Source organism: Bubalus bubalis, chromosome 23 (genome assembly GCF_019923935.1).
Source record: "Bubalus bubalis isolate 160015118507 breed Murrah chromosome 23, NDDB_SH_1, whole genome shotgun sequence".
NCBI lineage: Eukaryota > Metazoa > Chordata > Mammalia > Artiodactyla > Bovidae > Bubalus > Bubalus bubalis.
In genome coordinates, this window is record NC_059179.1 from 15,990,352 (window position 1) to 16,017,488 (window position 27,137).

Genomic DNA, 27,137 nt, shown 5'->3' on the forward strand with positions numbered 1-27,137 from the left:
GTCCAGCTCTTTGCAATCCCATGGAATTGCAATCCCATGTAGCCCTCCCACCTCCCCTGTCCATGGGATTCTTCAGGCAAGAATACTGGAGTGGGTTGCCAAGACCTCCTCCAGGGGATCTTCCGACCCAGGGATCAAAACCGCGTGTCTTACGTCTCTTGCACTGGCAGGTGGGTTCTGTACCACTAATGCCACCTGGGAAACCCAGAAGGCCCTCACTGGATACCTTTTATCCTTAAGACAGAATGGTAATGTCTCAGACTTGTTTTTTTCCACCTGGAAGGGATTTTTCCCCTTTCACCCTCCAGAGCATGTCAGAAAATAGGAAGGACTTCAAAGAGACTAGAATCACACTCAAACGTTCCATGAAAGCAACCATGATGAGCACTCATTCTTTTTCCCATATACCAAATTAGGTTACTTCTTAAAAGTTTATTGTCCAGTAAGAGCCAAGGAACCTGGTACCCAACTGAAAGCTGTTTTTCCTTTTCTCAAAAATTTTCATAAAAATATATACACTCAAATTTAGAATGTTTCTCGCTTCTATCATGGTGGTGCAATAAAAATAGATTTATTTGGTTACAAAGAGTAATTGACTGGTAAAAAGCAATCTCATAGTCTTGATTTTCCTGTGCATATTTTTAGGACTGGGACAGAACCGTGTGCCACGCAAAAGATAATTCTTTCTCCTCAAGAGAAGGTCCTAAATTAACAATATATCTTTATGTGCACCTGCACAAACACACAAATATACATGAAGTCCACTGACTCCTCATTCTTCTACTACCGTAGTGATGTTTCCAAACATTTGGTGAAATCCAGAGGCAACTGAGTAGCAACTTAACTGCAATGTCTTTTGATCAGTTGATTTAACTCTTCATTCAAAAATGAATCCCCTTGTAAAACTTTATCCTGAAAAAATATTAGAAGTATGGGTTAAAAGTCTGCTTATGCTGTAAGCAAAAGACAAGCCATGAGCAAAGTTAAAAATGGCAACAGCTGACATCAAAGCAGCACATGAAACGTAACGATGACAGGAGCTGTGTCAGGTCTTGGACATGTCAGCTAGTCTATACTGAATGAACAGTCTCCTGTCTCCACAGGAATCCAATCCCAGAAATTCACCCTACCATCAACTCCTAAAGATGAAAAAAAAAAAAAAAAAAATCCACCTAGAAAACAATTTAGCAAGTTGAAATCGTTACTAAGAGACATTTAGTTTTTATTCCATCTTTTAAAAAAATTATGAAAATTATCACATACCTTCCTTTTGGAGTTTGAAGATTCAACAGGAGGATTGAAGGTCATTGCTGCCATGCTATAAGCCTCAAAAAGTTCTGCAGCAGATCTATAATAACAAACATAAGAAATGTAAAGGCACCAATCTATCTGTATAACTTGAAAAGTTAGATTGTACCCAAAGAATTAGATCGTACCCAGAGAAAACAGTTTGTACTCAATGTATACTTCTTAATCTCCCTCACCTACTTCTCTCCTCCTAAGCCCCCCCTTTCTGGCACCACCTCATTGTTCTCTGTATCCATGACTATTTCTGTTTTGTTGGTTCCTTTGAGAGTGAAATCATACAGTATTTGTCCTTCTCTGACTTATTTCACCTAGCATAATACCTTCTATGCCCATCCATGTTGTTGCAAAGGGCAAGCTTTAATGCCTTTTTTCATGGCTGAGTAATATTCCAGTCATATATACCTCACTTTCTTTATTCATTTATTGATGGGCATTTAGGTTGCTTCCATATCTTGGCTATTGTAAATAATGCTGTGATGAACTTAAGGATGCATATATCTTTTCTAATTAGTGCTTTTGTTTTCTTTGAAAACCAGCAAAACATACATATAAAATAAGTCCTAAATCCCCATATTAAAACTTCATTGTCCAACTAAATCCACCTCATATAGGTCTGGTATACACGGATAAATATAAGCCTGAATGAAAAGAAGGCTGAGCAAAAGACCTCAAGTTTAATGTGATCAAATCCCAACTCAATCAGTTACGTGAAAGATATGCAACTAAGTGTTAAGTTAGTCATGAGAAAACAAGGCATGGAGTTATCTTCCACGGATTTCCAACAGCATAATTCTTCAGTTTGATTGGATTGGAAGCCAGGAGAGGCCAATCAGGACAGAATAAATGTCCATACCCTTGCATATAAATGAATCCTTAATGATCTGAGACTGAAGAAGGGCAAAGGTTAACTCTGTCCTACTTAGAAGGAAAAGGATTTATAGGAAATTACAATTTATATCTCATTAAGAGAGGTGGGTAGCTAACTATTATGATGTAAAAATACAGATCTGTTTTGTCATCTCTCCCAGTATTTCAAGAAAAGCTGGAAATGTGATTTTTAGGTGAATTCCCCCAAGTTTTACAATATAGCAACTAATCAGACTTTTTTTCAAACACTGACGAGGCCAGAAAATCTTGTTTTCAGGCCACCTGTCTGTGGTCTCTGCTTAAAGAAACCAGTGGGGCTGTAATGGAAGGGGAAAATCTACAGCACAATATTAATTCTGAGTGGTGGGACTATCACAAAGGTGTTTTCTTTTCTGCAGAATGAAGTATTTCCTAATTGATCTTGTGTGGGGGTCAGGGGGAGAAAAAATAATTACTACTGTTTCAACTTCTTTGTACCTTTTGAAATTTTTCAGAATAAAAAGTTGTGGGTAAAGAAACTTCTTTTAGGAGGACCCCTTTCCCCATCTGGAAGAGAATGATGAACATTTTAAGTTCTGGTCCAGATTCTGACCAGTCAGGGGACACAAAAAGATAGTTGTGAGGGCTAACAAGAGAAACTGCTGCCTTCTAGGTGGCCGAGGTCAAAGCACTTCTCTCTGCTTCCTCACTTCTCCCTTTCTGGTCCTAGCAGAACCATTCAGAGGGGGAAAAAGGGGGAGTCTGGTTAGACTCAGGGATCTTCACATAAAGCAAATATGGCATCATCTTATTACATGTTGAACCTAAATAATAAGCACCTGGGGATGCACTAGTCTTTCTACTTAAATCTGTATGTGTGAAACTTTTTATAACTAAAAAAAAAGTAATTATTCAAAACAAACCAAATCTCAGTTAGCAATGTTTTCTCCTTGGAATAACTCAAGAATATGAAGTGGACCAAATCCAGATGACCAACTGGCCACTTTCCATTTTGAAATCTATTACTTTGTAAAAAAACAGATTTCTCATAGTCAAACAGCTATCAGCTGAAATCTGCAGTTCTATAAACTGAAACTGAAGTCGCTCAGTTGTGTCTGACTTTTTGCGACCCTGTGGACTGTAGCCCACCAGGCTCCTCCGTCCATGGGATTCTCCAGGCAAGAATACTGGAGTGGGTTGCCATTTCCTTTTCCAGGGGATCTTCCCGACCCAGGGATCGAACTTAGGTCTCCTGCCATTGCAGGCAGACACTTTAACCTCTGAGCCACCAGGGAAGCCCAAGTTCTGTAGGCGACGCTCAACACTACCTTCGGCTCAATTCTGGTTTGAGCGCTTCCGAGCCTTCTGAAGGGGCTCCGGCGATGAGGTGAACAGCGAACCTCTGCACAATGGGATGGTAATGTCGCTGAAGGGGAAAGAGGACCACCACATTTTGAGTGGGTCAGTATTTTATAAGACACAAGCCACAGTTTAATAAACAGCAGTTTTTCTAAAAACTACAAATGCATATCTAATTCATTAGAACCAGCTACCCACAGAAAAAACAGTATTTTTGCTCACAAGATTCCAATACAAGTCTGATGACCAAGCTACTAGTGATGTAGCTTAGCCTTGCTTTTACAGTATGAAAAGGAAAATCAAAAGGCAATTTCTCTTTCAGAGTAAAAAAAGTTAGTTTACAACAGGTTTCCTGAAATGTATTTCCACTCGAATGCTACTGTTCACACTATAGGGCCACAACATAGGTGAAACCCTCTTGAAACTGGCAGGCTTCCAAAGTATCCCTGGATAGGACCCAATACAAATATGCCTGATAATGAATCTTCTATTTTGAATAGTGTCAGGGAAAGATTTCAGGAAATCTCACCCTACAACTGTCACCATTTTCTGCTTCCTTAGAAAATGCATCTTAGCATCTTAATAGCAAGAGCAAAGTGAGATGTGGAATATTACGACAGGAATTGTAGGAAAGGCAGTCCCAAAACAAAATACATTAAGTTGTCTGGCAATTATAACTACTTGGGCAAAAAGTGAAAAATATTTTTCTCAAAAAAGAAAGGGCTTGGGGCGGTGGGGAGGGGGGGATCCTCTTACCCGCAGTGCATGCAATTCCCAAAGAGCGGTGTTCTGAGCATTGCAGTACTCGGGTTCATCCAGCTCAGGAAGGAAAACCCCACTCCCTTGAGATTCATTGTCAAGCAACAGGTCTGTTTTAGGGAAAGTCTGCAAAAATGTCACATAAAAAGAAGGACTAATTAAAACAATATTTTTAATTTTAAGGATGCTATTGGATTCTGTACTTTTATTTCTATTTAAACATAATTTGGTTCTATAGTTACATAAGAGATATAAAGTACATGTACTTTATACCTAGTTTTATTTTCTGCAATTTAAGTTTGCTCCATAACAGAACAAAAATTGCAAAAGAATATTTTCTTAGCTTGCTTTGAAAATAATTCATTTCATCTTGCAAAAGAAAACAGATAGTCTTTCACTCAGCAACCCCACTTTTAAGAATCCTTTTTATAGAAATAATTACATTAGATACACATATAAGAATATTCACTATAGCATCATTTATAATAGCACAGACGCAGACAACTTACATCCATCAAAAGAAAAATGCAAAGTGTAAAAGCCAGATTGCTTAAATTTTAATTTCAACTCTGCAACTTACTAGTAGTGTCACTTTAGGCAAGTTTCTTAATTTCTCTGGACCTCAGTTTTTCCTATCTATAAATGAGAAAAATAGTAGCTACTTCAGAGTTGCTATGAAGATTAAGTGAATTAATTTTTGCAAAGCATTGTAACAGTGCTTTCACACAGTAAGAACCATGTTAAACCAGCAGTCATTAACAAGACAAAGTAGCTGTATTTTTACTGACACAAAAATGTGTTCGCCACCAGTAAGTGTTAAAAAGAAAAGTTGTAGAACAGAAATGTATATCATAATCCCGTCTCCATTAAAAGAAAAAAAAATCTGTTTGTGTGTGTTTAGGACTTCCTGTAGCTCAAATGGTAAAGAATCTGCCTGCAATGCAGGAGACCAGGGTTCAATCCCTGTGTCGGGAAGATCCTCTGGAGAAGGAAATGGCAATCCACTCCAGTATCCTTGCCTGGAGAATCCCAGGGAAAGGAGCCTGGTGGGCTACTGTCTGTGAGGTCACAAAGAGTTAGACATGACTGAGTGATTACTACTTGTGTGTCTTTAGCATACATGTTTATATATGAATTTTTTAAAGTCTTCTGGATGGATACACACCACCTGGTAAAAATGGTTATTTCTGGAGAGTGTCCGTAGGGGTGGAATGTTTTCCTTTCATATTTTTATGTACTTCTTTTATTACCTAATCTTATCACAAATATGAATTACTTTTATAATTAAAATAATACTGTAAATGGGGGAAAAGACATACATCAAACAAAACACCGTTGTTACATAGCAAGAACGATGCTCTATCTGTTTGCACCCTACTTACATGCATTAGTATTCTGTTAGTTGCTAAAATGCCAATGCTCGAATTTGGAAGCACGTGAAGAGCAAGGGTACAAAGGCGCTTGATGAAGGCAAGGGCCCGCTGTTGAGAAACTTGCTTTCTGCGTTTAGTCAGCATGACATCAAGACACTGGAGGACAGTCTCAACACCTTCGTTCGTCGCACCTAAAACAGCAGATAAGACCCTTCAGAGCTGGTCTCATCCCTTTTTCATTATGCAGCTTCACTGAACTTGCAAAATCTCAGATGACCCTGTCATACCTGTCCCACATCATTTCCCTAAGTGATGAAGCAGTGCTACCCTGCCCGTGTATTGCTCTGAGTTGGAATTCATCTCCAGTCAATTCCAAAAGTTTTCTGAAATACAGATGTGTGGCACTGGCAGGCTGGCATTGTATGTACCAGCTCCTATTTCTCAATTCTCATTGACTAGAACTGCAGTCATAACATATTCTTAAAAGATAAAGATTTATTAAAGACACATTATCTTAAACATACGTACCTGCATGTAACTTGAACAGTGTTTTGTAAAGATGAGTATAGAATTTCATTGGATCAATATTCAGAACATCACCTTTGAAATAACAAAATACATCAGTTAGGTGTGTTACAGCCTCCACAGGCCAAGACAAACAAAACTTGGTCAAGACACTATCTTACCTTGCCCAGAAAGAATATGAAAAGCAGTCTGGACACAGTGAAGACTTTCTTGATAGCTTAAGTCCTTCAAAAGACAAAGACAAAAAAAGGATATTAAGAATAACTACAATTTATATCTTAAAAAGTAATTTATTAGTAGAGTTACTTACACCAGACTCAATGAGAGAATGTAGAACTACTAATAAATCATCAAAAAATTCCACATTGATAAGGTGAGCAAACCTAGAATCAAACAAAATTTGGTTAAAAGGTAACATAAAAATAGATATACAGAGCTTAAAAATTAAATTTGACTTTAAAACGGTGTTTTTAATATTACTGTTTGAAAATGTTAGCGATGCTAGAGATTATATTTTTCATTAATTCATACTGGCCTCTTGGACAATTCATCCACAACTAGACCCTATACTCAGCAGGAGTATATGAGGCACTAAACAAATTAAATATATTTCAAAAATACTCCTGCTCAGAGAAAGAAGTTGCTAAGAGCAAACGACTTCTCTGAGACAAGCTGACTAGGTGCCCAAGTGATGTTCTAAGTAACAAAGGAGTCATCAGTTCCAGCTTCTAGGAAAATGGGCCAGGAAGAAGGAAGAGAGGAAAGATTTTGCTATTAATAAGAAAACAAACCCTAGGAAAGCTTAAAATAAATGTTGGACCTAGTGTCCAGCTAAGGCTCTTCAATTAATTACCTACATAATCCTAAATTCTGGCCTTTTATTTCTGGAAATAACTGAGATCACTCAATAGAGTTAAAGAATCATGTGAGCTACTAAATGTCAGAGCACTCTGTACACTATAAAATATTAGGCACTGAAGTAGTTCAAGTCAGGATATCTCTTCAATATTAGTGCAAGAGCCTTTGACACTAAGTAAATCTTAGAAGGAAAGACCTTAGAGGTCACAGATTCCCTGTGCATTGGTACAACCTTTTGGAGAAGTAATACAGCAATAATTATCAAAATTGAAAATGAACACATTCATTGACCTAGCAATATATACACACAAGTACACTGAAGCTATTTCCAGTGTAGCACTGGGGACTGATCAAATAAAGTATTATATATCCATAAAATGGAGTATCATGAACTTAAAAGTGGGTCTGTATATACTAACAAGGAAGGATACCGAGAATAACTGTTTATCAAAAAAAGAAAAGTTACAGAACAGTATACATTTGTGTGAAAGATTCAATCTATACGAAAGAAGGTAAGTAGGCACATTTACATACTGGTAAAGGAAAGCAGGAAACTTATGATCTTTTAATTTTTAACTGCATTATTTGAATTTGTATTAATAAATGAGTATTATTAAGAATTTGTTTAAAAAAAGATATTGGTCACTGAAAAAACAAACAGGTCCTCCCTAATGTAACAAATACCTTCTCTTTGAATCTCTCACTAACCTCTTTCAATGACAAGAACCACACTATCTTATGAGGCAAAGCATTTCATCACCAAACAGCTCTAGTCATTAGGAAGTCATTTCTTCTATATTGAACAGAATCTGCCTTTTCTCTATCTTCCAGACATTAGTCCTATCTCTAAAACTGGGCTGCCAAACAATGGTAGCCACTGGCCATCAGGCATTTGAAATGCAGCTAGTTCAAACTGAGATGATATGCTATAATGTAAAATATATACCACTTTTCGAAGATACATTATGAAAAAAGGAATGCCAAATATCTCATTAATGTTTATCACTGACTGCATGTCAAAATAATATTTTAGATAAAATAAATTCAGTAAAATATACTTAAATTGATTTCACTGTTTCTTTTCCCTTTTCAATGTGGTTAAAAGAAAATTTTAAATTACATATGTAGTTCACACTATATTTCTATTAGATAGCACTGTTCTATGGGACAATATCTCAAATAACTGTAGAAAACTATCATGACGACCATAACTCTGGCTCACATCCCCCAACAGGTTCATCAGGGTTCACAGAAAAATACAAAAAGACCTATCTTAAGAGGAACAGATTATACAAGACTAAAAACTGACTACAGAGCAGAAGGAAACCAGAACTAAAGGATGAATCTTAGGGACGGTGAAAACTGAGTAAGCAGGAGGAAAGAGTTAGTGAAGGAAATTAAAAAAAGTAAAGGTTTGAGATGAGAAAACCAAAAAATGTGTAGTGTTACAAATAGTTTCAAGGAAAGGCTAGTAACAAATAAAAAAGGAATGAGAACTGAGAAGGACACGAGGTTATCATTCGTGAGCCCTGTTTAAAATTCATGATTATTTTGGTCTTATTTATTTAGAAAGAATTTAAAAGATTTCAACCTACACAGCCCTTACTTGGCAAGACCTTCCAAAACTGCTGGCAAGAGAGGTGACCTCTGGGCCTTCTTCAGTATTCTGAAGTAGGTTACAAACACGATGTTCAGAGTCTCCGTGTGCTGAGAACAGACAAAATGACTTCAGTATAACCTAGTACACTTTCTCCCAAGTTAGCAAAACTATCACTTTTGAAAGCCCAGTCTTTTCTGTCTTTTCCCATCCCTCCTCGCTATTCAACCTTAAGAGTTTCAACAAAACAGAATGAAGATACACATCCTGTTATTTCCTAAAACAACCATCATCAATCAGGTTAATATTTCCTGCATATCACACACCTAAGCCCCATGAAGTAAACCAAAGTCGTATAACCACAAGTTGAAACAATGTCTCTAGTTAAGATTATTTAACAAAACCTTTTTAAAAGCATAAGAGAATGTGTGAAACCGCCTACCAGTTTAAGTTTTTTCTCAGTACTCTCTGAAGCTTCTGCCTCCCGAAGTTCTCTCTCTAGTTTCTCTTCTGCTTTCTTCCACTGAAAGTAGATTTTAAAAAAAAAGGGTGTACCACTGAGTGAAGAAGCTAGCTTCAGAGATGCATTATATGTCAGTATTATGAAACACATACAACACCAGAGATTGTCTACAGATACAAATACAAGCAAAAATAGAAAAACATGGATAAGAAACATACACAAACCAATTATATGACAGTGGCTGCCTGAGAGGAGGAAGGCAGAAGAATGGGATTGGAGAGAGAAGAAAGGGACTCCAACTCCATCACCAGTGTTTTCTTTTCAAGAAAAAAAACTGAAGTGTACTAATACTTGCTCTTCAGAATGATAAATACATGGGATATATTATACTACTCTCTGTAACTTAAATTCTATTGTTACTCTCTGTAACTTAAATTTTCTATAACTTAAATTCTTTCAAAAAGAAAAAAATGGACATGCTCAGCCCAGAAAGAATTCTTATTGTGAAATCACGTAAAATGTGGAAACCAGTCATCAACAATACTTCCCAAACTTATTAACATATAATGCATAAAACTAGATACTAAACATACAGAAATTCAACAACAAAAAATTTTTTTCCCACTCCTTCCTGCTGTAAGAGCAGCAAACAGTGGTTGCTACACTGCCTGAGACAAAGGGGACTGACTGAGGAATAGTTTCCTCCCCTCACATGAAGTTGTTAAAGATCTGCTAAAAATCTCTGATTCCCCACGGTAGCCACATACATGCTATTCCTAACAGGCATGTCCAACCTACATTAGGAGAGTGTAGTATAAATAATTTAAATATTAACCTTCATTTGTTAACAATCACTAAGTCTATTTTGATATTTCTGCCTTTTTAAAAAATTTATTTATTTTTTAACTGAGTTATAATTGCTTTACAGAATTTTGTTGTTTTCTGTCAAACGTCAACAAGAATCAGCCATAGGTATACATGTGTCCCCTCCCTCTGATATTTGTCTTGTTTTCAAAAGTTATTAGACCCATTCAAAGATGGATATTTCTGGAAATGACTTTTTATTTTGTTCCTAATAACCCATTTGAATAACTTAATAAACTGTTTAGAAATGTTTTGAGAAGAGATCATAATGATGGTGGTGGTGGTAACCAATGTTTATATAGTACACCCAGTGCTGTACACTCCGTTAAGTGGTTTTCCTATATTATTCTATTTAAACTGCACAGTGACCCCTGCAAGGCAGAGCTATTATTAGCTCTATTTCTCAAAATACTAAAAAAAAAAAAAAAAGTTTACAAAGTCCCATAGCAAATAAATAAAAGTCTGGAATTTCAACCTGGGTTTCAAATACAAAGCAACAGAGAAACAAGATTCAATTAAAACCTATTTTGTTGCCAACTTCACATGAATACACCCTTTCTTTTAAGGAAGGAATCTGTGTTATCACAACAAATCTAAGACGATCTTAAAAGCCAGCACGGCAAGAAAAAGCCAAAGGATAAAAGACAACATGGCAAGAAAACCTTCTCACCTGTTGCTCTTTGCTAATAAATTGTCAGTTAAAGTTGATTTCATAAAACATTTCTTTGCAATAACTGGGGAAAATAAAATCCTCTAAATATATTTATATATGATTTAACTATGATTTTTACCTGTTCCTAATTGATTTTACTCTAAAATCAATTAAAACCAAAAAGGAAATCAATCAAACCTTTCTCTGCATTCTTGATAGAGTTTTTCTCTTTTCCTTAAAAGTCATGAACTTTTTTGGTTTATTAATATCCTCTGTATCTTTTTTCACTTCTATTTCTTTGATTCTTAGGCACAAGAATGTTTTTAACATCTGTTATTGAAAAAAACACAAATACACAGCTTATTATTTATATTGCTCTCAAATACTTTAAACAGAATAAGCATTAAACAATGTTATTTCCTTCCTTCAAGCTAAAAAAAAAAATCCAAAAAACAAAAAAACTCTGCAACATCTTTTACCACATTTTATACAAAGTTCTATTATCTTTTTGTTAAACATATTCAGTAATTTGTCTATGATTGGAGTGTTCTTGCCTGGAGAGTCCCAGGGACGGGGGAGCCTGGTGGGCTGCCGTCTATGGGGTCGCAGAGTCGGACACGACTGAAGTGACTTAGCAGCAGCAGCAGGACACTAGCATTTGTCTAAATACACATAATTTTACTTTGCCATGAAATGAGAAGCAGAAGAAGAGAACACAATGTGGCACCGGCAGACAGGACTGCAAGAGCAGACGGGCCAGAAAAGGCTGGACCAGCATGCGGGGAGAGGATGTTTCAGATATCTCTAAACCAGCTTAAAGCGTCTGCCTACAATGTGGGAGACCTGGGTTCGATCCCTGCGTTGGGAAGATCCCCTGGAGGAGGAAATGGCACCCCACTCCAGTACTCTTGCCTGGAAAATCCCATGGACAGAGGAGCCTGGTAGGCTATAGTCCATGGGGTCGCAAAGAGTCGGACACGACTGAGCGACTTCACTTTCACTTTCAAACCAGCTTTCATTTCCCAAATCAGATTCAATTCTGCAGTTAACAGTTCTAATCTTTTTTTCTGCAATAAAAAAATAATATGAAGACTAGTGTTATTCATTTTAAAACAATTTCTTTAAGCCAGTGGTTCTCCAACTTGACCAAATATCACACTCACTCAGAGGGCTTGTTAAAACACAAACAGCTAGACCCCATCCTCAGAGTCTCTGATTCAGCAGGTCTGTCATATGGGCCCAGCTGATGCTGGTCCAGGGACCATGAGTACTACTGCCTTAAGCCATTAAAAAAAAAAAAAAATCAGAAACTAATTCAGAAATTGATGTATTGTGTGCTACAGCGGCCATCCAAACACAAAGAAAAGGGGCTTAAAATCCTACACTTTCTGGGGAAGAAACCACCCTACTGACCTGCAGTTACAGCAGCATTGTGTGTGTGTGTGTGTGTGTGTGTGTGTGTGTGTGTGTTGGGGGGGGGGGCGGGGTGGGGAGCGGTTGGAGAACTACAGGTTTGTATTATTTTGAAGTTCCTACACGTACATTTTGAAGAAAGCTGAGAATTTCATTTAAAGTGTGGAATGGAAACCAGGAAGAATGAAAAGCATAAATACTACACCTGAAGTCATTCTAGGTATCAGAAGATTTTAGTATTTTGTAGGTATTCTGTGTGCTCATAAAATATCTCCAGGGTATCTTCCCAACCCAGGGATCGAACCAGTGTCTCCTGCACCACAAGTGGATTCTTTACCTGCTGAGCCACCAGGGAAGCCCCCTCCCAAAATAAATAACTCCAAATCAAAGAAAGCAGCGCATGGTCCCTTACTAATCTTTGGTAAAGGAACCAAGAATGCACAACAGGAAAAGGACAGTCTACAAAAATTGGTGTTGGGAAAACTGGATATCCATACATAGAACTGAGACTGGACCCTTATCCTACCAGTCATAAACGTTAATTCAAAATGGATTAAAGACCCCAAACCATAAAACCCCTATAAAAGAAAATGCAGGGCCAAAGCTCCTTGACACTGGTCTGAGCATTAATTTTTTAGATATAACACCAAAAGCACAGGCAACAAAAGCAAAGCAAACAAGTGAGACTATATGAAACTGAAAACCTTTCACATGCAAAGACACTGATAAGATGCAATGGCAGCCTGCAGAATGGGGGAAAATATTTGCAAATCATGTATCTGGTAAGGGGTAATATTCAAAATACTAAGGAACTCAAACAACTCACAGAAAAAAAAACAAATAACCTGACTTAAAAAAGAACAAAGAACCTAAATACGTATGTTTTCCAAAGAAGATGAACAACAAATGCCCAATAGACAAATGAAAAGATGCTCAACAGCATACTCATCATAGAAATGAAAATAAACACGGCAGTGAGATACCACCTGACATCTGTCAGAAAGGCTATGGTGGCTCAGCGGGTAAAGAATCCCCCTGCAATGCAGGAGATCCGGGTTTGATTCCTGGGTCGGGAAGATTCCCCAGGAGAAAAGACTGGCAACCCACTCCAGTATTCTTGTCTGGAGAATCCCATGGACAGAGGACCCTGGCAGGATACAGTCCATAGGGTTGCAAAGAAGTCAGACACGACTGAGCAACTAAGCACCCAAGCAGGCACACAGTGCAGTTAGGAAGAAGAGGAAACCCTTGTACGCTGTCGGTGGGAATGTAAACTGATATAGCCATTTTGGAACAGTATGGAGTCTCCTCAAGAAATTGCAAACTACAATTATCATATGATCCAGCAATCCCTCTTCTGGGTATATATCCAAAAGAAATGAAATCAGTATCTCAAAGAGATACCTGCACACCCATGTTCACGGCAGCACTGTTCACAAAAGACAAGATATGGAGACAATCTACATGTCTGCTGGACAGATGAATGAATAAAGCAAATTGTGATAACATGGATGAGCCTGGAGGACATTATGCCAAGAGAAATAAGCCAGACACAGAAAGACCAATACTGTATGATCTCAAGAAGTGGTACACATAGAAACGGAGAATAGAATGGTGGTTGCCAGGGAGTGGAGGAAATAAGGAAACTGGTCAAAGGATACAAACTTTCAGTTATGAGGTGAATAGGTTCTGGTATCCAATGTACAGCATGCTGACTACCGTTAATAATATTCCATTATACACTTGAAATTTGCTAAGAGGATAGGTCTTAAATAGTCTCACTACAGAAAAACGGGTAGTTATGAGAGGTAACGGATGTGTTAACCTGACTGAGGTAATCATTTCACAATGTGTACATACATTAAATCATCACATCGTACACCTTAAAAAAATAATCACTGTAAAAACTATAAATATACAAAACAAATACCAAGAAAGTAAAGGAAGCAGTTTATATTCTAGCATCGATAAAATAAAAGTGTTTCCTCACATCCAGTTTTGTGTTCAAGCCCTATTATCTGCTTATTCTAATATTCTGAGTAATATTTAAGCTCAGTATTTGTAATTTTAGCAGTTCAGCAAAAATGATCAGCTTCAGGGGATGAAAAGGGTTTGATGACAAAGGAAGACTTCAAAGTTATAAAACAGTAAAAAATTAAATTAACAAAGATATCTAAGGCCCAAAAGAAGAAAACCATAAAACTTCACTTAAGAACATCAAGGTAAGATACTTCATATTCTTGAATACAAAAAAAAAATCAATTCCATAAAATAATTAAAATGCAAAACTTGTATGAAGCAAAAAGACCACAATACAAGATTAAAAGACAGCAACAAATATTTGCAATTTATATAGCAAAGATTTAATATGCTTACTATGTAATGTAAGCTCAACAAACATGTACCTTTTGTTTCTTTTGTTCACTACTTTATCCCTAGGACCCAGAATAGTGCCTAGTACATAGTTTTTATTGACATAAATGAGTATTTTAAAAACTATTAACATATCATTAAGAAAGACAAATACCTGAGGGAAAAAACTGGCAAACAATACAAACAGGTAAAACGTTCAAATGACTAATAAATGCATGAAAGGAAGCAAAACCTTACTAAGAACAATGTGTAAACAAAATAAACAACCTATTAATATACAATTTTTTTACCCACCAGACTAACACAGATTAAAGAGTGAAAATACTCAACATTGGGTAGGCTGTAGGGAAATGACACTCATCACTGGTGGGAACACAAGTGTTCAAAGGTTTTTGGAGGACAATTTGATTTTCTCTTTCAAATATTTAAACGTGTATACTGTTGGACACAGTATCGACACTTAAGAAATTTAACTCACAGAATATTCACACAAGTGTGAAAAAATAACATGGCCAAGATGTTCTTTTCTATGCTGACTGTATAATAGCAAAAATCTAGAAACAACTCAGCCGCCCCTCAAGTAGGGACTACATGTTCACGTAACGGAATACCGAGGCAGACGTTCAAAAGAATGGGGTAGCCCTTTACAGAAAGCCACAATCCATAAAAACTCCAGAATAGTTTCCATTGTATAAACCCATTTTTTATTTTAAAATATAAACACAGCATGTCTCTATACACAAATGTCTATGATAGAAGGATACACGCCAAATTGTTATGAGTGCTTACTTTGAGGGAGTACTTTCACTTTATAGTTCATACACTTCTACAAAAAATAAACGCTTCATAACAACTGAAAATTAACTTTGTACTTTAAAAATAAACACAATGCGAGGTGAGAAAAGAAAGGCTTACCTCTGGCCTAACTTCATAATTTCTGCCCTTCACATAACCAGATATCACTTTAATTACACCCAGGGAAGCTTGGCCTAATTTATCTTGTTTAAATAGTTTCTTCACTGCTTCACAACACATTTCAGATATCTGAAAAATAAAATGTTACACTAAACCAGCGTTTTTCAACTGCAGCGATACTGACATTTTGGGCCAGGTGGTTCTTCGTTGTGGGGCCGCCCTGTATATTGTTTAGAAGCCTCTCTGACCTTCACCCACCAGATCCAGCGGCAACAATGCCTCCTCCCACCACCACAGTTGTGACAGCCACATGTGTACAGACACAAGCCTGATGTTCCCCGGAGGCTAAGACCAGCTGCTACTCAGAATCGCTGCAACAAATTTATTTTCAAACGATTTTCTTGAAGAGACAGTATTTAATGGACCCCATTTTAGCAATAAATAAGAGCTCCAAAACAATTTTGAGAGAGAGGAAAACAATAATCACATGGTCTTGGATCTTCTGTTAAGGAAAAGCAGCAAAAGCAACCCACCAATTTTGACATGTCATTCATGAGAGGGACGATCAACACAATGATGTTGTTGTGAAAGTTGAAATGAGGCAGGGCCACCAACAGCTCACACAGGCTCTTCACAGCCACCTCTGCCAGGCCCTTGTAGGCCTTTAAGGAAACCACATTGCTTTTCTTCAGCTTCCTTTGCTTCCAGTCTAACAAAAGATAACTGGAGTTACTTCACTCACTGGTTAAAATTTCAATTAATTCGTTTCTTTTACACCAACAGGCAATCATATGAAAAATCAACATATCATCTGAATTCTTAAATAACAGTTGTCTACGCTTAAGACACAAGTACAAATGTTATCACTAACATTTACCTACCATCATTCATCTTCTGACTCTCCCCACAATTACAAGGATCTTAGATCTTACATCATTTCCCTGGGCTTAGTGCTAATGCTCATTGTGGTATCTTTACCCAAGAGGTCCACAAGAGGTTTAACTTCTTCAGAATAACTGATGATTCACAGTACCTTTTTTCTAGAAATATCTACACACATACTCTGTAATGTACTGTAACACAGTATCTCGAATATAAGATACTTGAATATACGAAAATATGCCAATTTTTTTCTAAAGTAGGTTCAAAACCTCCCTCTTCATCATACACAGCCCGAGATGAGAAAGACAGTGACTTTTTAAAATTTTAATTAATTAATTAGTTTTTTGGCTGTGCCACAAAGCATACAGCAACTTAGTTCCCCTACCAGGAATCGAACCCGTGCCCCCAGCAGAGGAAGCATAGATTCCGAACCACTGGACCACCAGGGAATTCCCCAAGTGTCTTTGTTTTGAACTTGCTTCTCATAAATGATTTTTCCTCAAACAGACTGCATTCATCATAATTAAGAACAATATTTTCTATTTACTTAAAACTGACAAGACTTCATAATGGATAAATGAATGGACAAACAAAATGTAGTGTGTACATACAACTGGATATTATTCAGCCTTAAAAGGGAGGAAAATATTGACACACGCTACAACAGGGAAGAATCTTGACATTATGATAGATAAATAAATGCTAGTATCTAGGTTCCAGCTGAGATGACAGAGCACAGAAGCAATATCCATGCCACCCACCCCATTCCACGTCCGTACTGGGCCAACAGATTCAGATCTGTTGCAGCTGAGATGGCAGCTGGGTGATCCTTAGACCCAGCACTGAGTAAAGGAGCCCAACTGAGTCAGATGAAAGCGCCTTGCCTTGGCAAGAAATCTCTTCCCCATTCATGTCAGAATGATTCCTATGCCCTTTCTCCTCTGAACGAAGAGAAAGCAAATGTTAAGTCCATTTTCAAGGCACTCATTACGTCCAATCACATTATCTTTCTCCCCTGACTACTCCTTCCAAATAAAAAACAGTAGAATAAATTCTAACCATTCATAAATTCAAGAAACATACAACTATTTACTAGGTACAGGACTGCAGCAATGATAATACTAATACTGATAGCTGATAATGCACAGTATCTAGTATAGGCACTATAATCCTACTTCATACCTATAAATTAATTCACTCCTCACAACAATTCAATGAGATTGGATTGTTCCTATTAAAGAAAAGCATCAAAATACTATTAAAGAATAGCACTTTAACTATTCTTATTCCCATTTTATAGACAGAAAAACTGCAGCACAGGGAAGTTAAGTCCTTTGCCTATCACAGGTACTAAGAGGTGAACCAGAACTTGAACTCAGGAAGTCTGACTATAGACTCTGTTCCTCATCATACACTATACTGACTCAACACACAGGACAGAATACAGAATTCACCTTCCTGATGAGAGCTCAGTGTGCTACACATTCTTAGGATACTTTTAATATACCTTTAACCATTTGCTCCAGATTTTCCAAATAAAATTTGTATTGGCTAACCAGGCCTTCTTCAAATTCTCTTAATTTCTGGGTTTCTTTGCGAATCTAAAGAGACCAAAAAGATCATTTTCTTAAATCAAAATATTAAAATCCATTTTTAAATTAGCACAAAATATGAGTACCCCCACTATTTCTCCCACCTCTGCATGCTCAGTTGCTAAAGTCGTGTCTGACTCTTTGTGATCCTGTGGACTATAGCCTGCCAGGCTTCTCTGTCCATGGGGTTTTCCAATAAGAATACTGGAGGGAGTTGCCATTTTCTCCTCCAGGGGATCTTCTCGACCCAGGGATTGAACCCACATCTCCTCCATTGTGGGCAGATTCTTTACTACTGAGCTATCAAGGAAGCCCTTTTCCTGTCTCTACCAAAGCAAAGTTTTCAGCTTATCTTGTGTAGTAGTTATATCCAGCATTACCTTGGTGGATTTTTCTGCCTCTGTTAGGGGTCGTATTTTATATGAAGGAGTAATGTCTTTAAATAACTCCATCAAAGAAACTATCACCAGCTTTCGAACAGTAACAGCCACATCAGGATCCTGCTCCATCAGCATAGAACGTAATTCTTTCAATTTTTTAATCTGTTAAAGAGAACATATAAGGCTAGAGAAATGGCAAGATAATTATGAACAAAAGAAAACCACCACACATCTGGCACAATAAGTGGAATTCACACAACGGCTCACAGTCTAGTCCAGCCACACACAACTCCAGACACTGCTCACATTAACAACACATAAATCACTGAAGTTGTAAGTTCATCAAATTTTTGTTAAAAAACTCAGTTAGAAAAAATATACTTTAAAAAGTTTACATTTATTAATCTATTTTTAGAAATTCTTTTTTTATTGAGTTTTCTTTTTTTAATGATGCTACCTTTTTTAAAATTGAAATATAGTTGATTTACAATGTTTCAGTTGTACAGCAAAGTGATTCAGTTATACCCATACAAATATATATGTATTCTTTTTCAGATTCTTTTCCATTATAGGTTATTACAAAATAATGAATATAGTTCCCTCTGCTATACAGTAGATCTTTGTTACTGATCTATATTATATATAGATTATAATAATCTAGATCTGAATCCCAAATTCCTAATTTATCCCTCCCCCACCCTTTTCCCCTTTGGTAACTGTAATTTTGTTTTCTATAACTGTATCATTTATTCAGATTCCACACATAAGTGATATCGTATGATATTTGTCTTTCTCTGACTTTATTTACTCAGTCTGCTAATCTCTAGATCCACCCATGTTGCCACAAATGGCACTGAGTTTTCTTAAAACATGTGTGTCCTATTTCCCTGAAAACACTTTCTGAAATATATTGTTACATACATCAATCAGGTATAGTCCAATATCTTCATTTAGAGATGAAAAAATAAGACTCAAAACGTTCAAGCAACTTTTCTAAGATCACATTAGAAACAAAGTTCAGATTTGGATTAGGCTAAGGTTCTATGAACTCTCTTATTTTAATTCAGTTACTACCATTTTGTTAATGTCCTTCTTTCCATGTGTGCTTACAGCTAAGAAGAGAATCTTAAAAGATCAGACTATTACACCACATAATATGAACAGTCTAAGGAAATTAATTATACTTACATTACTTTCTGGATCTGATAATATGGCAGATGCCAAGGCTGCGATATGCATTTTCCTCTCCTGTAGTTTCTTCTTCCTCTCAATTAAATGTTCTTCTAATGTCAGCTCCTTAATGGGCTTCTCAATTATCTCTGAAATAGATTAGGTTTCACCTCTTAAACATTTCTTTATTTACAAGTATCCAAGAATCTTAATGATTAAAATAATTTTCTTGTAGTAACAAACAACCATAATGATAGCTAACTTTTACCAAGTACTTGCTATGGGCCAAGATTACTATTAATACATATAAATCTCTCATCAATCACATGAGGCAAATACTATCATTAGCCTCATTTTGTAGATAAACTGAGGCAAAGAGAAAGTAACTTGCCTAAGCTCAAATATCTGGCAGAAATGGGATTTAAATCCAGGTAGTCTGATTAAGAGTTCCTATTCTTAAGTACTATGCTAACTGACGGAGAAGGCAATGGCACCCCACTCCAGTACTCTTGCCTGGAAAATCCCATGGACAAAGGAGCCTGGTAGGCTGCAGTCCATGGGGTCGCTAAGAGTCGGACACGACCGAGCGACTGGCCTTCCCCTTTTCCCTTTCATGCACCGGAGAAGGAAATGGGAACCCACCGCAGTGTTCCTGCCTGGAGAATCCCAGGGACAGGGGAGCCTCGTGGGCTGCTGTCTCTGGGGTCGCACAGAGTTGGACACGACTGAAGCAACTTAGTAGCAGCAGCAGCAGCATGCTAACTGTTGCTGTTGTTTAGTCACTAAGTCATGTCCATCCAACTCTTTGTGACCCCATGGACTGCGGTCCACCAGGCTCCTCTGTCTGTGGGCTTTCCCAGGCAAGAATACTGGAATGGGTAGCCATTCCTTTCTCCAGAGGATTTTTCTGACCCAGGGATCAAACTTACGTTTCCTGCATTGGTAGGGATTCTTTGCCACTGAGCTATAAGGGAAGCCCACTGTGCTAATAAACCCACAATAATTCATACAAATTAAGAGAAAGAACAATCTGATTTAGTTTTTAGAAAGTACAAAACATGCTCCTGTTTTCAACTCTATGCAAAATACATCTACCTTAAGAAATGTACATGCAACTAGATTTAACAAACACACAAGCATAATCTGTTATAAGCCTATGAAGGATGACCCAAAACAGTTAAAATAGTTGCCCTGTAATCTCATTTACACTAATAAGGTTTGCTAAGTCAAAGTAAAATTTAACTAGCTTGTTTCATCACAAATTCCAAACCAATATAGTTTCAAACAATAAAATATGTTCTTTCAGTTTAACTGTGATTGGAACTGGTCCAACTATTAGAACCCACATTTAGTTATGTAAAATAGACATACATAAAGTATAACTGCTCTAAGAAAGAGCCAAAATAATTTTGTATCAGAGTCATTTTTATCCTTTAGGCTAAAAAGTTAATAGTTATTTGTAGGCAGGTCCTTAAATTATGATTAAAAAGAATTCAAAATAGTAATAATTTATCAGACTCTCCATGCATGCCTAGACATCACCAAACATAAGTGCATAAAATTTCCCATAGGAAGGGCAACAATCAAATTACACAAGGTGAGAGTTTCAAAGTGTGGGAAAATGTTCAAAATGACCTTGAAATGACCAGTACTCCAAAATGCATATTACAGCTTGTATCTAAAACTAATTCACTATTAAGTTAAAAAAAAAAAAAAAAAAAAAAGTAATTCTCAATTAGCAATTTAGTAACTAAAAGATGCATACAATTACCTTCCTCAGGTTCCATCTCTTCTTGATCCTCTTTGTCTTGGTTACTGTCAATAACTATATGGAAAATATGCATATTAAAAATGTGATAACATACGTAAGTTGTAAAACCACAAGGAAAACCAGGAAAGTGATTATCATAAAACTCAGGAAAATAGTTACTTTTCTTAGGAGGGAACAATTAGTGATTAAGGGGAGCAGAAGGGATGTTTCTGAGTGCTGGCAGTATGTCTTGCCCAGATGGTAGCTTTATGGGTGGATTTTTTTGATAAACCACATAATATCACAACTTTGAGTCCCAGACTTTTGTGTTTTATTTCACAAAAATACACATATGAAAAAAAAAAAGGCTAAAAAAGGACTAGTATGTTTCTAATTTTAGAAACAAAAAAATGAAACACTCTGAAAAGAATCACCTTAACCTTGCAGCTTCAGCTGTACTCACAGTACAATGGGCGTAATTGTACTATGAGATAATCATTTGTATTTCCGGCCATAATTGTCAACTTTGCTCTATGACTAACTGTAGCTACCCTGTTTTGTAGATATGAGTAAAAGTCAAAGTAAAATAAATTCTGAATGAGAAAATTTTGAATGTGATATTAGTAAGCGACCAAAATTTTAATCTAATACACAGGCTGATCAGATTCACCTGGTTTCTCTCTGGTCTGTGGGATTATACCACTTTTATCTTTGATAGGAAGTAAGTGAATCAGTTCCTTCTCTGGCACAGTTTGCAGAGTTCTTGGTATTTTTTCATATTTATCTATAACACTCTCATGCTTCCGTTTCTTGACGTGAACAGGCTCACTGCAGGAAAAAATTTCAGTATTTTTAAAAAAAGACCTTAGAGACTTATCATTTTAAAAGTACATAAGAATAACTCACTAACCAAATCTTTAATAGGCATAAAAATATTAGCACTTAGATCAGGAACATAAGAGACATTTGTATAGTAAATGAATCATATGGCCTACCATATAAAGCCATAAAACTATGGCTTACATTTAGTTTTCCCTTTAGCGGCAAAATAAAGGTAAAGTTACAGATTTTTTTTTTGAAGAGTATTCCACAGAGCAACGTGGACATTGTGCCAAATGTTTTACTTTCCCCAAACCTTCAGAACATAGCATGGACTTTGGACTTCACCTAAGTATTAAATTTCAGATCCATTATTTGTGACTATGGGAAAACAGTTTCCTTTCTGTGAAATAGAATAATACCTACCTGATATGGTAACATGGAATGGGAAATGGCAACCTATTCCAATAACCTTGCCTGGAAAATTCTATGGACAGAGGAGCTTGGCAGGCTGTGGTCTATGGGGTCACAGAGAGTTGGACACAACTGAGCAATTCAGCATGAGAGGGTGACAGTGACTGAGACATGGGTAACGTGGCCATAAGGAACTCGGGACTGTTTTGCCTCAAACAGAGAGCATACGTCACCCATTCACTCTGCTTCACTATTCAGACTCAAAAGAAATAAAGATATATACTAAATAAAATCATTTTTTTATGAGCTAATTTTATTTACGAAATAAACAGAATAAGGTTTACAGAATAGGGTTTACAGTTTACAAACTCCAGTGTTCAGAGATGAGCAGCATCTTGCACTACCCACCTGAGTAAAATTCAGAACCAAGTTTTTCACGTTGAAAGGATGTGAATGACTATAATCTAAATGAAGTATTACCTGGAAGAAATGTCTCTCGTTAGAAAAGATGCTCTTTGTCCTAAATCTTTCATTAACTGTAAGTCATCTTCATCCATCATATCTAAAGGAAGGGCTTCCTCCTCTTCTTCCTCTTCCCTCTCAATCCTTTTACCTATTCCAACAAACAACAACAACAAAAAATCAGGAATTAGTATTAGAGACATAGAATCCTGTGTTTTTGTGTCTATGATAGGAAAAGCTTATGTTTTTCAACCACCTTAGCCCAATGTTTCTAAACGTGAGCACTACTGACATGTTGGGCAGGACAATTCTTTGCTGTACTTGGTTGTCATGGGTGAGGCAAAATGCTAGCATCTTTGACCCCTTAAATCTAAACACCAAGAGCATTCTAAATGCCAGGTCACTTACACCAGGCATAAGAATTTAAAATACATCCTAAATTCGTTAAATTTACATGTAAGAGAAAAATATGCAGCAGCTTAAAAATTTTTTGGAGGAGGAAGCAATGATAATTGTGTCATCTGCTGCAAAGATCTTGTAGATCATATAGCTAGAATATGGCTCTCAGTCTCAACAACTGTATGATATTGTATATCTTTATATCATTTATTTTAACAATTCCCTGCTGATGAACATTTTGATTATTTTTAAAATAATTTTTTTTTGCCATAATTAGTGAAAGTTGCTCAGTCATGTCCAACTCTTTGGGACCCCATGGATTATACAGTCCATGGCATTCTCTAAGCCAGATCACTGGAGTGGGTAGCCTTTCCCTTCTCCAGGGAATCTTCCCAACCCAGGGATCGAATCCAGGTCTCCCACACTGCAGGTGGATTCTTTACCAGCTGAGCCACAAGGGAAGCCCAAGAATACTGGAGTGGGTAGCCTATCCCTTCTCCAGCACATCTTTCCAACCCAGGAATTGAACCAGGGTCTCCTGTATTGCAGGCGGATTCTTTACCAACTGAGCTATAAAGGAAGCCCCTTATAGTTTCCATATTTTTGCCATAATTAACCATAATAATTGCTATACTGCCAAATATGCCAAAGATGCCATAATAATCGCCATAAATTAACAGTGTTGCAACGAACATGCTTGGGCATATATACTCTTAGAAAATATTTTCAAATAATCATAGGATACATTCCTAGCAGTGATCTCTGGGTCAAAGGAAAGTCTATTTTTTTTTTCTTTTAATTCTTACTGTGATAGTTCACATATGAGTTTATGTGTACATACATATTTTTCTCCTTTTTACTCAACTGGTGATAACCTGTAATTTCAAGTGGGTGGAAGTTCCAATATACATGACTATTCATCTTGGTTTTTAAAATTAAAATTCATTTTATAGACTACTTCATGTTAGAACATAAAAAGTTTCCTTCTTTCTTGAAACATGTTTCTTTCCATTTCTAAGACATATACAATTTAAGTTTTCTTCCTAATTCTCTGGCTCCACCTCAAACCACGTTACAGGTTTCTCTACTCACTTCTTAAATGCTGGCGTTTCTTAAAATTATTTTCTGGGTTCTCTTATTTTCATGTTACACAGTCTCCATGGTGATTTTACTCAAGTCAAAGGCTTTGATTACCATCTATATAGTAATAATTTGCAAAACTATTCTCTCTAACCCAGGTCTTTCACTTGAACATTATACCTATACCCAACTCCCTAAGAGACTTAATTTAGATGCTCAACATGTAAGAAGAAAGACATTTTTTGCTTTTATTTTTAAAATATAACACCTAACATATCATGCTTTTTAAATTCTTCTGAAATTTAGATAGATCTTTAAACATATCTAACTCAAGCAAGGCCTATTTTTTTTTTTTTTAATAAATGAAGTATTTTTTTTCTTAAATAAATGAAGATTAAGTGACAGACTAAGGCCACACCACTAGTAAGAAACAAAATCTGAGAAAAGCTCAGGCATCCTGACTTCCAGTCCCATGCCCTTTTATATATCACAACAGCATGGTTGCCAAGGGATCAAAAAGGTCCGTCTAGTCAAGGCTATGGTTTTTCCTGTGGTCATGTATGGATGTGAGAGTTGGACTCTGAAGAAGGCTGAGCGCCGAAGAATTGATGCTTTTGAACTGTGGTATTGGAGAAGACTCTTGAGAGTCCCTTGGACTGCAAGGAGATCCAACCAGTCCATTCTGAAGGAGATCAGCCCTGGGATTTCTTTGGAAGGAATGATGCTGAAGCTGAAACTGCAGTACTTTGGCCACCTCATGCGAAGAGCTGACTCATTGGAAAAGACTCTGATGCTGGGAGGAATTGGGGGCAGGAGGAGAAGGGGACAACAGAGGATGAGATGGCTGGATGGCATCACTGACTCGATGGAGGTGAGTCTGAGTGAACTCCAGGAGTTGGTGATGGACAGGGAGGCCTGGCGTGCTGCGATTCATGGGGTCGCAAAGAGTCGGACACGACTGAGCGACTGATCTGATCTGATCTGATCTGAAGAGAATGAGATGTGCACAGGAAGAAAGAAAAGTCAGATATAGTCAAATATTAATACTCTGAAAGTGCAAGTTCTGCTGTAGCAAAATGGGTCTGACTCAGAATGGTCTCATTCCTTAACTGTTTTGAGTACTTGGGAGTTTTGAACAGGGTGACAAAAGAATAACCTTGACAATTACAGCTCAATTTCATTCCAAGTGAAAAGAAAGCCAGAAGTTTAGAAAACTAAGTGACACTTGGCAACACTGTGAAGAATGCATTAGAGAAAAGCAATACTCTTTCCTTAGCTAACTGCCAGTGAAATGGGAAAGTGGTAGCACTGGAATGCCCAAAAGTTATTTACATGGTTATTCTGAGTTTGTTTCCCAAGTATGCACTGAAAATCTTCAGATCTGCTTTCTAGACAAACTAAAAACAGAAGCTGGGTCTCTTTCACCATGAATACTGCATTAAAATGTTTTCTCATAATGACTGAAACACAGGACTACGATCCTTCCCTAGGAGTGATGACTAAAAAGCAAAGTTATTGCATGAAGAATATTTTAGAACAAATCAATAGAAACAAATCAATAAAAAACAGGAATGTTTTCACAGTTACCTGGTTGTTTTTCCTTTGGGTCCTCCAATGGAACGGGTTTCTTAGACACAGCATCTTTTACAGCTTGCCTCAGTTTCCTCTGCTCTTTACGGTACTTCTTGAGAGTGCTTTGTTGTTTAAACTGTTTGTTTTTTAGCTTGTTCTCAAGTTTGACTTTACTAGTTTTCAACAACTTCCGAAAGCTTGGAACCTGTTTTTTATTTCTTCTCTAGAAAACAACAACAGAAGGGGCACTGAATACTCAGAAAAATAAATTACTTTATTTTTAAAATCAGGTTAAAAAGAATTGATTATTTCACTAGGCCAATTCCACAATTTTAATGTCTCACAGTCACGGATCTTGCATATAAGAGCTAAAACCACACTATGGCATTAATCCTACAGAACAGCAGTAGATCAGGAGTTATTCAACGGGAGGTTCCTACAGTGAGCAGAAATCACAGCGGCTCAAAAGGGTCTAAGACTCAAAAAAGTGTGAAAAACCACTGAGTTACTGGTAAATAGTTATTCAAGGTTAGTTTAACACTTGTAGTTTGGCATACTAAGATTAAAATGTTGGCTGTCTTTAGCAATAACAAGTGATATTTACATATCGCTTAACTGTTTACAAAGTGCTCTAACATATTACGGCCAACAGCCTAGAAGTAGTGACTGCTGTTATACTCATATTACTGATGAAGCTACAGCTTAAAGAGATCAAGACAAAGACCCTTAAATGTAAGGAAAACAAAACTGAACTCGCATGTGGATTACAATTTGCTTTTCTATATCCTTACCTTTAGGAACAAAAAAAAAAAGGGACTTATCTCAGGTCCCAAGACTCATAAACTTATTTAAAGCAGGACCGTTTCTCGTCTGTAAAATAACGGGTTCAAAAGATGGTCTTGAAGAACTCTTCAAGTCTGACATCTTACGAACTCAAGACTTCGTGCAAGTGTCATTGCGGCCCGCCGAAGCCAAGCGTGCACAGTGGGTGAAAAAGAAGGAGCCAGGTCTAAGGGAGAGGAAGCTGACAGCGCGGAGAGCCAGGAGGGAGCCCAGGGAGCCCCTAATCTAGGCCACTGCCGCCGCCCCCATACAACGGCAGCGACTCTGTGACCCAAAAGGGTCCTAAGCCGCGTGGACCAGGCTTCTGAGGACACTTACGGCCTTCATCCTTAAGTGTGCAGGGCACCCCGGCTGGACAAATCCGCCAGTGACAGTGGTAATCCAGGAATCCCGAACCCGCAACACACGTGCGAAATCAGCAACACTGAGCCAGCCGGAAACTCCCACTAGCCCCTCCCCATCCTCCGCC

The 27,137-nt window shown here is 37.2% G+C and overlaps 1 protein-coding gene across 1 annotated transcript; it reads right to left on the bottom strand.

The window, feature by feature from the left end:
* Positions 1-549: 549 nt before the first annotated feature.
* Positions 550-27,137, bottom strand: NOC3L (NOC3 like DNA replication regulator). The gene is made up of 21 exons (XM_006053592.4): positions 26,987-27,137; positions 25,841-26,048; positions 22,793-22,925; positions 21,750-21,907; positions 21,101-21,154; positions 19,348-19,478; positions 18,160-18,321; positions 17,695-17,788; positions 15,839-16,014; positions 15,306-15,434; positions 10,803-10,934; positions 9,068-9,148; positions 8,635-8,735; positions 6,481-6,553; positions 6,332-6,395; positions 6,174-6,245; positions 5,655-5,836; positions 4,270-4,398; positions 3,483-3,580; positions 1,264-1,348; positions 550-912 (listed from the first exon to the last, which is right to left on the bottom strand). Exons 1-21 carry the CDS (start codon positions 26,993-26,995, stop codon positions 841-843), a joined length of 2,343 nt encoding a protein of 780 aa, XP_006053654.4. The 5' UTR covers positions 26,996-27,137; the 3' UTR covers positions 550-840.

Excerpts from the sequence above, each read along its gene's own strand:
- NOC3L (XM_006053592.4), bottom strand. Across the intron at positions 6,396-6,480 it reads ATTCTCTCATTGAGTCTGGT|GACTTAAGCTATCAAGAAAG; the intron begins GTAAGTAACTCT and ends TGTCTTTTGAAG. Across the intron at positions 6,246-6,331 it reads TCATATTCTTTCTGGGCAAG|GTGATGTTCTGAATATTGAT; the intron begins GTAAGATAGTGT and ends GTTATTTCAAAG.